The following is a 13232-nucleotide window of genomic DNA, read 5'->3' on the forward strand; positions in this document are numbered from 1 at the left end:
TGGGTTATAAATGCTTTCTTGGCCCAAGGCAGGTCCACCATTCCCAGCTGTTGCTCAGGAGTTCATGGAGAGCTTTTGACATTTACAAAATTACATTTTCCAATGTGGCCACTAGATGGCACTACAGTTGTTCCTGAAAATGTATTATCTTTGCAGGGCAGATTGTGTTGCCTTTACTATCTGTTTTGTAAAACTTACATTTTGTTCAAAAGATGGTTCTGTTCTCAATAACCTCAGATCATAACAGCAGGTTTTTAGATGCATTCATTGCATTTTATAATGCATTGGTCCTTTAGTAGAACTTTTTACATCAAACACGAAGGCACAGATATAATGTTATATTAAGTTTCTGTTCTACAGCTAACATATAGATTACAATTTTAGAGCCTTTAAACTGGTTACATCATTCCACTCTCCTAAAAAGCTTACAATCTAATGTCTCTGCCAAAGCCACGCACACGCACAGTACAGCACATTCACATTCTGTATACACAAAGCTAATTTTTATGCTTTTACAGTGTAGCAGGAAAATGGAAAATCCAGCCAAAATCTTTACAGACACATGGAGATCAGGCAGATGGTGTCCTTGGCGGATACCTAATCCAAAACCCCAGGGCTGCAAGACAATACCTAACCCAAAGCCCCAGGGCTGCAAGTCAATACCTAACCCAAAGCCCCAGTGCTGCAAGGCAATACCTAACCCAAAGCCCCAGGGCTGCAAGGCAATACCTAACCTAAAGCCCCAGTGCTGGAAGGCAATACCTAACCCAAAGCCCCAGTGCTGAAAGGCAATACCTAACCCAAAGCCCCAGGGCTGCAAGGCAATACCTAACCTAAAGCCCCAGTGCTGGAAGGCAATACCTAACCCAAAACCCCAGTGCTGCAAGGCAATACCTAACCCAAAGTCCCAGTGCTGCAAGGCAATACCTAACCCAAAACCCCAGTAATGAAAGCCAATACCTAACCCAAAGCCCCAGTGCTGAAAGGCAATACCTAACCCAAAACCCCAGTGCTGCCAGGCAATACCTAACCCAAAACCCCAGTGCAGCCAGGCAATACCTAACCCAAAACCCCAGTGCTGAAAGGCAATACCTAACCCAAAACCCCAGTGCTGAAAGGCAATATATAACCCAAAACCCCAGTGCTGCCAGGCAATACCTAACCCAAAACCCCAGTGCTGCCAGGCAATATCTAACCCAAAACCCCAGTGCTGCCAGGCAATACCTAACCCAAAACCCCAGTGCTGCCAGGCAATACCTAACCCAAAACCCCAGTGCTGCCAGGCAATACCTAACCCAAAACCCCAGTGCTGCCCGGCAATACCTAACCTAAAACCCCAGTGCTGAAAGGCAATACCTAACCTAAAACCCCAGTGCTGAAAGGCAATATCTAACCCAAAACCCCAGTGCTGAAAGGCAATATCTAACCCAAAACCCCAGTGCTGCAAGGCGATACCTAACCTAAAACCCCAGTGCTGCAAGGCGATACCTAACCTAAAACCCCAGTGCTGCAAAGTGATACCTAACCCAAAACCCCAGTGCTGCAAGGCAAACATCCTACCCACCTGGGCACAATATGCATGAAAACATCATTCAATAGGAAAGTGTACAGCAGATGTGCAAAGAGACATAACTGAGAGAGAAATCCTCTTCTAGTGTATCTCTGGGCCGACACATTACATTCTGTATATTGACACCAGCCCCTGCCCTCTAGGAGCTTACAATCTAATCTTCTAGCATGTCTTTGGGGTACCCAGAGAAAACCCACATTAACAAGGGAGAACATGCAAACTCAATGCAGACAATGTCTGACCAGGTATTGAGCCAAGTGCACCCAGCCCAGTATTGTAACTAGGTAGTGCTAACCCCTAAGTCATTGTGCTGCCTTTGCCTAGATCTCTGGTCCTGGACTACAGAAACACTACAGAATCACAGGAGGGGTGACAACATGATTTAAGATTTTGGAGCAACAGATACCGAGTTGTCATTCTGGGGGAGTTCCACTCAACATGGCACATTCAATTTTCTATGGCGCAAAGCATCCTGGGTGCAGCATGTGGACAGCCCCATCCAGCTTTATTCTGAACTTTAGGCGGCTGTTAAAAACTGCAGCTCAGCTGCCTGTTTTTACCATCTCCTTGTCTTCCTGTGTGAAAAACGCCCATAGGTGATACTTTATGTGATGCCTAATGTTCATAACACTGGTCCAGATCTTGGCATATCTTTCATTATAGTACAAGATCCCATATTTCGAAAAGTATATTTTATAGAGCGAAAAATGGGTTAATTTAACTGACAATTGCTCAGTCATGCGACGCTGTACCCAAATAAAATTGATGTCCTTTTTATCCCACAAATAGAGCTTTCTTTTGGTCATATTTGATCACCTGTGCGATTTTTATTTTTTGCGCTATAAACAAAAAGAAGAGCAACAATTTTGCAAAAAAAAAAAATATATATATATTTTTTACTTTCTGCTATATAACATTCCCAATTACAATTTTTTTTAAAAAAAAATCAGATTTTTTTCTTCATTTTAGGCCAATTTGTATTCTGCTACATATTTTTGGTAAAAAAAAAATCCCAATAAGTGTATATTGATTGGTTTGTGCAAAAGTTATCACATCTTCACATCTACAAACTAGGGGAAAGATTTATGTAAATTGTTATAAAAAAATCTTTTTTACTAGTAATGGTGGCGATCTGCAATTTTTAGCAAGACTTCGACATTGCGGCGGACAGATCGGACCCCTAACTGACACTTTTGGGGGGACCAATAACATTACTACAGTAATCAGTGCTAAAAACATGCACTGTTACTGTACTAATGACACTGGTAGGGAAGGGTTTAACTCCATCAAAGGGTTAAATGTATGCCTGGGGGGGGGGGTGCTTTCTAACTGTGAGGGGGATGGGCTTATGGAATCAACACAGGAACCTGTGTTCCTAAATAGGAGGAACACAGGAGTTCTGTATTCATTACTGACAGAACAGCGGTCTGCCGGGTTTATAACGGCAGACCGCCTCTCTGTCTCCACGGGGAGCGATCGCGAATGCCCGGCGGCAATTGTGGCCGCTGGCCCCACAGATCAGCCTCCCTGCCCGGGACTTGCAGCGTGCGGGCACCCCAATGATCGATGCCGAGGAGCGACATATGGGTACGGCGATTCAGCCAGCCGAGCCACCTTGCTGCAGTATATCTGCGGCGGGTGGTCGGGAAGAGGTTAAACAAAGAGGGAGAATAGTAGAGATTTTTTTTTTGGGGGGGGGGGTATTTAGAGTGAAACCCCTCTGGACCCAACAATTACTTGTTCTCTTTTTTTTTTTTTTTTTTTTTTTTTTTTTTTTAAGAAGTATGCGTTTTGTGGAACTGCAAATTATCTACCTAGCAAATCAGTTGTTTCCAATACCGTTCTAGTAAAAGATTATAGCAAAGCATGAGCATGAGATTAGTCTGATGGAACACGGAGACAAACCTGGAGTACCTACAGTATCATCGCCATCATTTCTGCAGATAGAGGCGAGCTCGGTGCCCCATCTGTGCCGCTCTTCAGCATGGATGGAGTTAAGCTGCTGTGTGTATGTTGTGCCAGGAGACTTATCTCCTTATGCATACTGTATGACTTGTCACCAGCCAAGGGGGTCTCCTAGCAAGGTTAATGAACGCAACTAGCAAGGGAGCTGAAGCACAGCGCGCACACAGGGAGCAAAGCGTGTTTATTTTTATTCCAGTTGTTTTTTTATTTTTGCTAAAACAGTTAATGTTAGATTTTCATATTCTAGGCCACAAGATTACTGTATTTTTTTTTTTTTGCAAACATTTTGACAATAAAATTCCTGCATGCTTTAAAGCGGAGTTCCACCCATTTTTAATAAGTTGGATTACATAGATGTATGTAATCCCCTTTAAAACGACTTTTACCAATGGAAACTTTTTTTTTGCTAGTAAATACCTTATTTACTGCTTTATTCATCCTCTCCTCACTTCCGGATCCGGTCGGCGATTACGTCATTCGGCGATTCGCAGGGTGTGCTGGGATGTATCTCAGGGCATGAAATCTCGCATTATTACACAGGAGATGAGCTGTACTGCGTGTTCTGCCCCGCCTCCTCTCAGTGAGCTGTACTGTATGTATTGTATTGAGGCCGTGCTCCGCCCCGCCTCCTCTCAGTGAGCTGTACTGTATTGTATTGAGGCCGTGCTCCGCCCCGCCTCCGCCCCGCCTCCTCTCAGTGAGCGAGGGCTGAAAGCATTATATCCTCACTGAGCTCACTGAGAGGAGGCGGGGTGGAGGCGGGGCAGAGCATGCAGTACAGCTCATCTCCTGTGTAATACTGCGAGATTTCATGCCCTGAGATACATCCCAGCACACCCTGCGAATCGCCGAATGACGTAATCGCCGACCGGACCAGGAAGTGAGGAGAGGATGACTAAAGCAGTAAATAAGGTATTTACTAGCAAAAAAAAAAGTTTCCATTGGTAAAAGTCGTTTTAAAGGGGATTACATACATCTAAAGTTACTAAAATGGGTGGAACTCCACTTTAAGGGACCCTAAATTATATTTGTAGACCTCTTGCATGCAGAATCCGAAAAATGTGATGTTTTTAGGTGTTCAGGTGTTTATTTTATTTATTATTTTTACTGATCTAAATGCAGCTCATTGTTTTTAATGGGCTTGTACACACAGGTATGTAAATTTGCTCTGCATATAGATCAGTAAAAAAAAAAAATGACAGAGATCTGTGTCGCTAGTCAGTATTTTTACATGTGTATGCGCATATGCTACATTCCCTGGATTATAAAAACCTAGAAGAATTTTTACACATATGTATGCATATACACAAATACACTTTTTTACCAAAAGTATTGGGACGCCTGCCTTTACACACACATGAAGTTAATGCCATCCCAGTCTTAGTCCGTAGGGTTCAATATTGAGTTGGCCCACCCTTTGCAGCTATAACAGCTTCAACTCTTCTGGGAAGGCCGTCCACAAGGTTTAGGAGTGTGTCTATGGGAATGTTTGACCATCCTTCCAGAAGCCCATTCGAGAGGTCAGGCACTGATGTTGGACGAAAAGGCCTGGCTTGCAGTCTCCCCTCTAATTCATCCCAAAGATGTTCTATCGGGTTGAGGCCAGTCAAGTTCCTCCACCCCAAACTCGCTCATCCATGTCTTTATGGACCTTGCTTTGTGCACTGGTTCAAATCATTTGGTGGATTGTGGTGTTGGGTTGTTTTTCAGGGGTTAGGCTTGGCCCCTTAGTTTCAGTGAAGGAATTCTTAAGGTGTCAGCATACCAAGACATTTTGGATAATTTCATGTTCCCAACTTTGTGGGAACAATTTGGGTATGGCCCCTTCCTGTTCCAACATCACTGTGCACCAGTGCACAAAGCAAGGTCCATAAAGACATGGATGAGCGAGTTCGGGGTGGAGGAACTTGACTGGCCTGCACAGAGTCCTGACCTCAACCCGATAGAACACCTTTGGGATGAATTACAGTGGAGACTGCAAGCCAGGCCTTCACGTCCAACATCAAGGCCTGACCTCACAAATGGGCTTCTGGAAGAATGGTCAAACATTACCATAGACACACTCCTAAACCTTGTGGACGGCCTTCCCAGAAGAGTTGAAGCTGTTATAGGTGCAAAGGGTGGGCAAACTCAATATTGAACCCTACAGACTAAGACTGGGATGCCATTAAAGTTCATGTGCGTGTAAAGGCAGGCGTCCCAATACTTTTGGTAATACAGAGTACGTTGCAAGTGCTATAAAACCCATCCTTGGATATTTTTGTTTTTTTTATGCCAGGAATATCTGATGTTCATATTTCAGTCCCATGTGGAAGTACCCTTAAATTGACAATACTCTGGTGGAATTTCATAGAAAATGTTTCTTTTTAAGAATGTTTATAAAATTTTCTAATTGTAGGTGGGGTCGCATCAACATTTGTTTTCAACTGCGATGACAAGAAAATTTGAAGGGGAAGGATGGAACATTTCGCCTAAAAAATTTGTAAATATGGTTTTCATTCAGGAAATGACATTAATCCAAAATGGAATGTTTTCTTCTATGACATGTTTCCCTCTAACAAGGCCTTAGTCATGTCAGGGTGAAACGCATCAGTGAGAAGGAGCAGAATATGGCAGAGAGCTATTTGTAGTGACACGGTCTTATGAATGTGCTAATGTTGTAAAAAATCTCTTTGAAGATAAGGAAAAAAGAGAGAATAGATTTGCAGCTTTTTCCATTTGAATTTATTATGCCAGGGAAGAATGGTGCCACTCAGAGCTGGTGAGGGTGAGCCAGAACATCGTTTTGACCGTATCCTATGTTTGCACCTAGCCAGTATCTATGCTCAAAATTTTTAAATCATACAGTATATTAATTTCTGCATTGTATTTAAATTATTTCTAACCTACTCCTATTAATCTGAATGATCTAAACGTTTTTAAATGTACTTTGTGAAGATCCCCACATATTTACTTCCTTAAATTTTGTTACATGTAGTCACCATGCCCAGTGGGTGGGCACTGCTGTCACACATTTCACAGGGCCTGCCTTCTGAACTACAGAGGAGCTGAGAGGAGGAGTTTCAGGAGGTGGAGTCAGTATAGGAATCACTGCCTGCAGGCAGCAAGGTACCATGGGATATATAGTCCTTGGAAATAGAAAGTAAACAGCAGAGGAGAAGCTGCAAAACATGCAGGGAATACAGAAAGTTGTGTAAAAAGACGGCCGGTAGGCAAGTAGAACTCCCAACATGAAAGGAGATTTTTTTAAGTAAGTGTATATTGGATTATCAAAAAGAACTATTGTTTGTATTGTTATTACAATGCTGATGTTATAAAATGAAAGTGTATGCTGTGCCCATAGATCTCCTTTAAGAATGAAATGTATTAGCCAGTAAATGTTTCTTTTTTTGCACATAGCGCATAGTTTAAAAAAAAATATTCACTGGAAACTTACTTTAAGTAATCTGGAACTTCTTCAGAAGGTAAGACTGGCTCTAAAACTTCATCTTTTTCTAAAGAAAAAAAAAAAAGGTATTTAAAAAGAAAACAAATATCCTTTTGGAGCTTAATGGCCGCATCATATGAACTTCTAATACTTGGAACTTGCAGGAATTTACCCGACAATCCCAGAAAAAGATCACTTTTCTGTGTCATTACCAGAATGGCTGTAATCTCTGAAGCGGTGTGCTTAGGATGTATGTGGAGTGTCATTCCTGCATGTCATGCATGCTGCACTGCCTGCCATGTGATTGCAGAATTGTACCTGACAATGTTTAAAAAAAGCGATGGGAAAAAATAGGGAAATATTTGCCATAGCCTTGCTACAGATACACTTTAATGGTTTCCTTAGCATTCCCTGTTATAAAAAAAAGTACTCATTTCCTTACAGCAATATTGAAGGATAAGTACAAAAATAAATAAATAAATGCAAATTTTTTTGCAGGTAAAAAATATGCATTATTTTTTTTCTGTTGGGGACCTGTAAAGCATTGCACCCATGATCAGCAGATACAGCCATGCAGTTACACTCTGACATGAAGGCTCAATGAACTACTAGAGCGCACAGCAGCGCCATTGAGAGAACATTATGAATGTTTTTTTAGATTGTGACAGTGAGTGGGGGGGAGAAGATCCCGACTCGCTGTCAAAACGGGTACTCTGGGAAAGGGGTGCCGCAGGGCCGGTGCATTTGTAGCATGTTAAACCCTGAATATGGATGTAAAATTTAACATGCTACAAAAGGTGAGCTTATTCTTTAAACCCAAAAACAAAAATGAAATATATTACAGCTTACCACTTGGATGTGGTGGCTGCATTCATTTTCTATTTTTAGGCTTTTTTCCTTTATCTTCACCGGGTGATCCTGCCAGCAATTCTGTTATTTTTTAACTTCCTTATACAGACCAAGCTATCCTTAATATGTAACAGTTAGAGGGTTGAGACTAATGCCTCGTACACATGCGTCGATAGTTGGCCGTGAATTTTTGGCCAACGTCCGATCGGCTGTTTTTCGGCTTGTTAGTATGATGCTTCCGACAACCGACTCCGACTTTTCGGCCGAAAAAAGTCTGGTGTGCAGGCTATAAAATTTTTGTTGGCCGTCAACACAACGGCCGATTTTCCGTCAGTCAGTACAGATTTCAGCAGACAAAAATCTGATGAGCAAGACTGGGCATGCTCAGAGAAGAAAAAACACACGGAAAGTTAACCAGCATGACATCACTTCTGAAGTAGATTTTTGTTGGCCGAGAAAATTCGTGTGCAGTCTAGGCACATTCCAACCAACACAACAACACTGGACAAAAGTCGGCCGATTGGTCGGCCGATAATCGTTGCGTGTGTACGAGGCATAAGGCCCCTTTCACATGAGTGGTGCATCCGACGCACTCCATTTTGCTCAGCAGGGATCGATCCACCGATCCCTGCTGAGCAGGTGGATGACAGCTCTGTCTCTGCTCTGTGTGCAGAGACAGACCTGTCAGAGCCCCGCTCTCCTCTATGGGCGGTCTGTCCATTTTCATCCAATTCTATCCCATCTGATCCTCCAGACGGATGAAAAATAGGGTTTCCATCCATTTGGATTTCACGGACAGGATCGGATCGGATAGCAGCGGGTGTCAGCGGACATGTCACAGCTGACATCCGCTGCTCCATAGGACTGCATGGAGCATCTGATTAGTTTCGCCTGAAAAACTAACAGGTGGACCGGATCGGAAAGCCTGTGTGAAAGGGACCAAACAATTTAAGACTGGCAATGGTGATTACAATACTCAGCTTTTATTTATTTTTTTGTAAAACCTTTATCCCAAAAAAAGAAAAAAAAAACTGTTGCTGTAACTGCTTCAATAGAGTTAAACCCCATACACACGGGCTGAATATCGGGCGGCATCGGCCAGTTCAATAATAGAAACCACCCGACATTCGGCCCATGTGTACAGCAACCGGTCCGACAGTTGAAAAACCTAACATCTGGCTTTTGTCGAAGGGGCGTGACTGAAAAAGGCCTGCTGATTGGCATCCAATCAGCACTCTCATCAAATGGCTAAGAGCGCTGACCGGTGTGTGATTTTGCAGCGCCGCACCGATTCCCAAAAGTAGTTCCTGCACTACTTTCGGCGACTTCGAGGGCGATTTGAATAGACATCTGTGCATGAACCCGTTCAGATGTCTCTCAAATCGCCCCTGATGTCGGACTGAAATGCCGGTTTGAAATTGTGCGAGTTCAGCTGAATTCACACCATTGCAAACCCGCATTCAGTGTGAACCTGGGCTTAATATCAGCAACATTAAAGGATGGCACCTAAAGAGTTAATCTCTTCAATGAGAATTTTTGAGAGCTCTGGGATTAATTGTTGGGAGGCTTTTAAGGCCCTCTGTGAAGCAACCAGCATGGTTTTATCATCTCTCCATCAGCCTATATTTGCTTTGGAACAAAGCACGGTACAGGTGTGCGACTAGAGTCTAGCGCTCTGCAAGCAGTAACAGAGTATCTCTATAGAACACACAATAGCCAATCAAAATAGACGCTCTCCAAGAAACATCGCACTTTGTATTTTACTATTTGGAAATAGAATTCACACGGGTTGGCCTGGGAGCATACAGGGTCAGTTTGCACAAGAAAACACGTTTTCGTTTATCTGTGGTTCATGGAATCTTCTTTCTGTGAATGCCCCCCAGCTATTTGAAGCTAATCCTACTTACAGGATGTTGGGAAATAAAGTTATTGTGCCACCAGATCAAAAAGAAGGACAGATAATCCAAATAAACATATGTAGGACATTTAAAGCAGTATTAAACCCGAAGGCAAATATGCATTATAATGCAGCTCACCAATTCTTAGATGTGATGGCTGCATTCGTTTTCTTTTTTAAGCTTTCTTTCCCTCAGCCTCCGTTCACATCGGGGCGATTTGACATGAAAAATCAAAACCTATTGCTGGCAAGGGCATCGTCCAAATTGGTGAGATGCCACACTGATTTCCAAAAGTAGTTCCTGCGCTACTTTTGGCGACTTCGGGGGATGATTTCAGTAGACATCTGTGCATGAACCCGCACAGATTTCTTTCAAATCTCCCCCAAACTCGCAATGAAATGCGGGTTTGAAAGCAATCAAACTCACCTCCAATGTAAACGTAGGCCTCCTGAAAACAGAACGTTTAACCACTTAAGCCCCGGAGGATTTGGCTGCTAAAGGACCAGGGGTTTTTTTGCGATTTTTTACTGCGTGACTTTAACGGACAATTGCGCGGTCGTGCGACGCTGTACCTAAACGAATTTGACGTCCTTTTTTTCCCACAAACAGAGCTTTCTTTTGGTGGTATTTGATCACCTGTGCGATTTTTTGATCACGCGCTATAAACAAAAAAAGAGCGTAAATTTTGCAAAAATAACAATATTTTTCACATTTTTTTATATGAAATTCCCCAAAAAAAAAAGTAAAAATCAAAATTTTTTAACATTTTTCGGCCAATTTGTTTTATGCTACATATGTTTGGTAAAAAAAATCGCAAAAAGCGTATTTTGATTGGTTTGCGCAAAAGTTATCGCGTTTACTAACAAAGAGAAAGATTTTTGTCATTTTTGGTGTTTTTTTTTTTAACGCATAATGGCGGCGATCTGCGATTTTTTTTTCGGTACTGCGACATTGCGGCGGACAGATCGGACCCTTGACTGACATTTTTGACACTTTTGGGGTTACCAGTGACATTACTGCAGTAATCAGTGCTATACATATGCACTGTTACTGCAAAAATGACACTGGCAGGGAAGGGGTTAACTTTATTGGACAGGGAGGGGTTAAGTGTGTCCTAGGGGCGTGCTTTCTACTGTGTAGGGACATTCCTATTGGTGTAAAAGCAAAGATCAACCGTTCTACATAGTAGAACGGTCAGATCTTCACTTTTACACAGGGAGAACTGACAGGCAGCTTGTTTACACAAGCTGCTCTGTCTTTCTCCCTTCACAGGAGCGATCGCAGTGTGACTGGCGGACATCGAGTCCGCCGGTCACACGCACTGACTTGCCTGTGAACGAGCCGCGGCGGGCGCGCGCCTCGGCGGGCGCGCGCCCGCCCGCTATAGGCTCGCAAGTCAGTGACAGGCGAGTGACGTACCGATACGTCACTCTGCCTGGCCGGGGCTGACCGCCGCAGTATATAGTCGTGCGGCGGTCGGCAACCGGTTAAAGCCCCGTACACACGTAGCGATCGTCGGCCGAACGATCGGCCGTCTTTTGTCCAGGGCTGTCGTGTCTGTTGAAAACTGCAAAAGACTGCACACGAATTTTGTCAGCCAACAACAGCCGACTTCAGAAGTGATGTCATGTGATGGTTTGCTTTCCTTGTCTTTTTTCTTTTCTGAGCATGCCCAGGCTTGCTAATCTGCTGTCTGTCGGCCGAAATCTGTACTGACTGGCGAACAATCGGCCGCTCTGGTGACGGCCAACAAATATTTTAAAGTCTGCACAACAGATTCTGTTCGGCCGAAAATGCGCTGTCGGCTGTCGGAAGCATCATACTAACAAGCCTACAATCGGCCGATCCGTCGGCGGCCGAATATTTACGGCCGACAATCGGTACGTGTGTACGGGGCTTTACTCTCCTAGAAGTCAGCAGCGTTTTTTCAGAAAAAATGCCTGACAAAAGTATGTAAAATTGTCTAAAGCTTTTACAAGCTTTTAGGAGCTTTTACAGGCATCAAGCTCTTGGGCCTTAACCACTTGCCGACCGCCCGCTGCAGATATACTGTGGCAGGCTGGCTCTACTGCATAAATTGCCTTACCTGTATGGCGATCCGCAGGAGCAATCATGGGGGCGCGTGCCCCCATTAGCCAGTGAGGAAGCTGACTCACGGGGCACCCGCGATCGCTCCCCATGGAGAGAGAACAGCGGCCTGCAGTTTTAACCACTTTACCGCTGCTCACTAGAGCTCTACTGCGGCCCAGTGGCTCGATAACGTCTGACGACGTAGACCTACGTCGCCAGTAATTCCCCTCTCTCGGCGTTGCACGCCGCCGGAGGCTCGCTCCCGCTGTATTCAGTCACAGCGGGAGTCGGGCCAGGGGAGGAGCGGCGGTGATTACCGCCGCTCTTCCCCAATTGTCGGGGAATCGAGTCTGGAGATCCACCCGCTTGTATAAACAAAGCGGGCGGATCTCCTAAGTGACAGGCAGGGTCAGATTGCAGGATTCAGCATAGCTGAACCTGCGATCTGTGCCTGTGTCATACAGTCCCCTCCCCCCACACACGTCAGTAAGCACCAGGCATACATTAACCCCTTGATCACCAATAAAAATTAACCCCTTCCCTGCCAGTGTCATTTTTACAGTAACAGTGCATATTTATAGCACTGATTACTGTAGTAATGTCACTGGTACCCCCAAAAGTGTCAAAAATGTCAGTCAAGGGTCCAATCTGTCCCCCGCAATGTCGCAGTCCCGCAACAAAAATCGCAGATCGCCGCCATTACTCGTTAAAAAAAACCCACCAAAAACGACAGAAATCTTTCCCTTAGTTAGTAAACGCAATAACTTTTGCGCAAACCAATCAAAATACGCTTATTGTGATTTTTTTTTACCAAAAATAGGTAGCAGAAAACAAATTGGCCTAAAATGATAAAAAAAATGTGATTTTTACATTTTTTTTTTGGGGGGGGGGGGGATTTCATATAAAAAAACATGTGAAAAATATTGTTATTTTTTCAAAATTGTCGCTATTTTTTGTTTATAGCGCAAAAAGTAAAAATTGCACAGGTGATCAAATACCACCAAAAGAAAGCTCTATTGGTGGAAAAAAAAGGACGTAAATTTCGTTTGGGTACGGCGTTGCATGACCGCGCAATTGTCAGTTAAATTCGCACAGTGCCGAATCGCAAAAAGTGGCCCAGACGTAAGACAGCAAAATCCTCCGGTGGTAAAGTGGTTAAGCACAGCAGACCGTTGTTCTCTCAGGAATCAGCACAGAGCGCCTGTGATTCTCCTATTTAGGATCACAGGTCTCTGTGTTGATTTCACAAGCCCACCCCCCTCACAGTTAGAAAACACCCCCTAGGCATACACTTAACCCTTTGATCGCCCCTAAGTTAACCTCTTCCCTGCAAGTGTCATTATTACAGTAACTGCATATTTATAGCAATGATTACTGTAGTAATGTCAGTGGTACCCCCCAAAAATGTCAAAAAATGTCCGTTAGGGGTCCGATCTGTCCGCCGCAATGTCGC

The 13232-nt window shown here is 43.8% G+C and overlaps 1 protein-coding gene across 1 annotated transcript in view; it reads right to left on the reverse strand.

The window, feature by feature from the left end:
• ELL3 (elongation factor for RNA polymerase II 3) overlaps nucleotides 1-13232 on the reverse strand; it is a 202455-nt gene that overhangs the window by 18657 nt on the left and 170566 nt on the right. Inside the window, exon 9 of the mRNA XM_082256956.1 lies at nucleotides 6972-7029. Coding sequence (XP_082113082.1) covers nucleotides 6972-7029 — 58 coding nt within the window. The remainder of the gene's footprint in view (nucleotides 1-6971; nucleotides 7030-13232) is intronic.

Source organism: Pelophylax lessonae, assembly GCF_965119305.1.
Source record: "Pelophylax lessonae genome assembly, chromosome: 4".
In the NCBI taxonomy this organism is placed as follows: domain Eukaryota; kingdom Metazoa; phylum Chordata; class Amphibia; order Anura; family Ranidae; genus Pelophylax; species Pelophylax lessonae.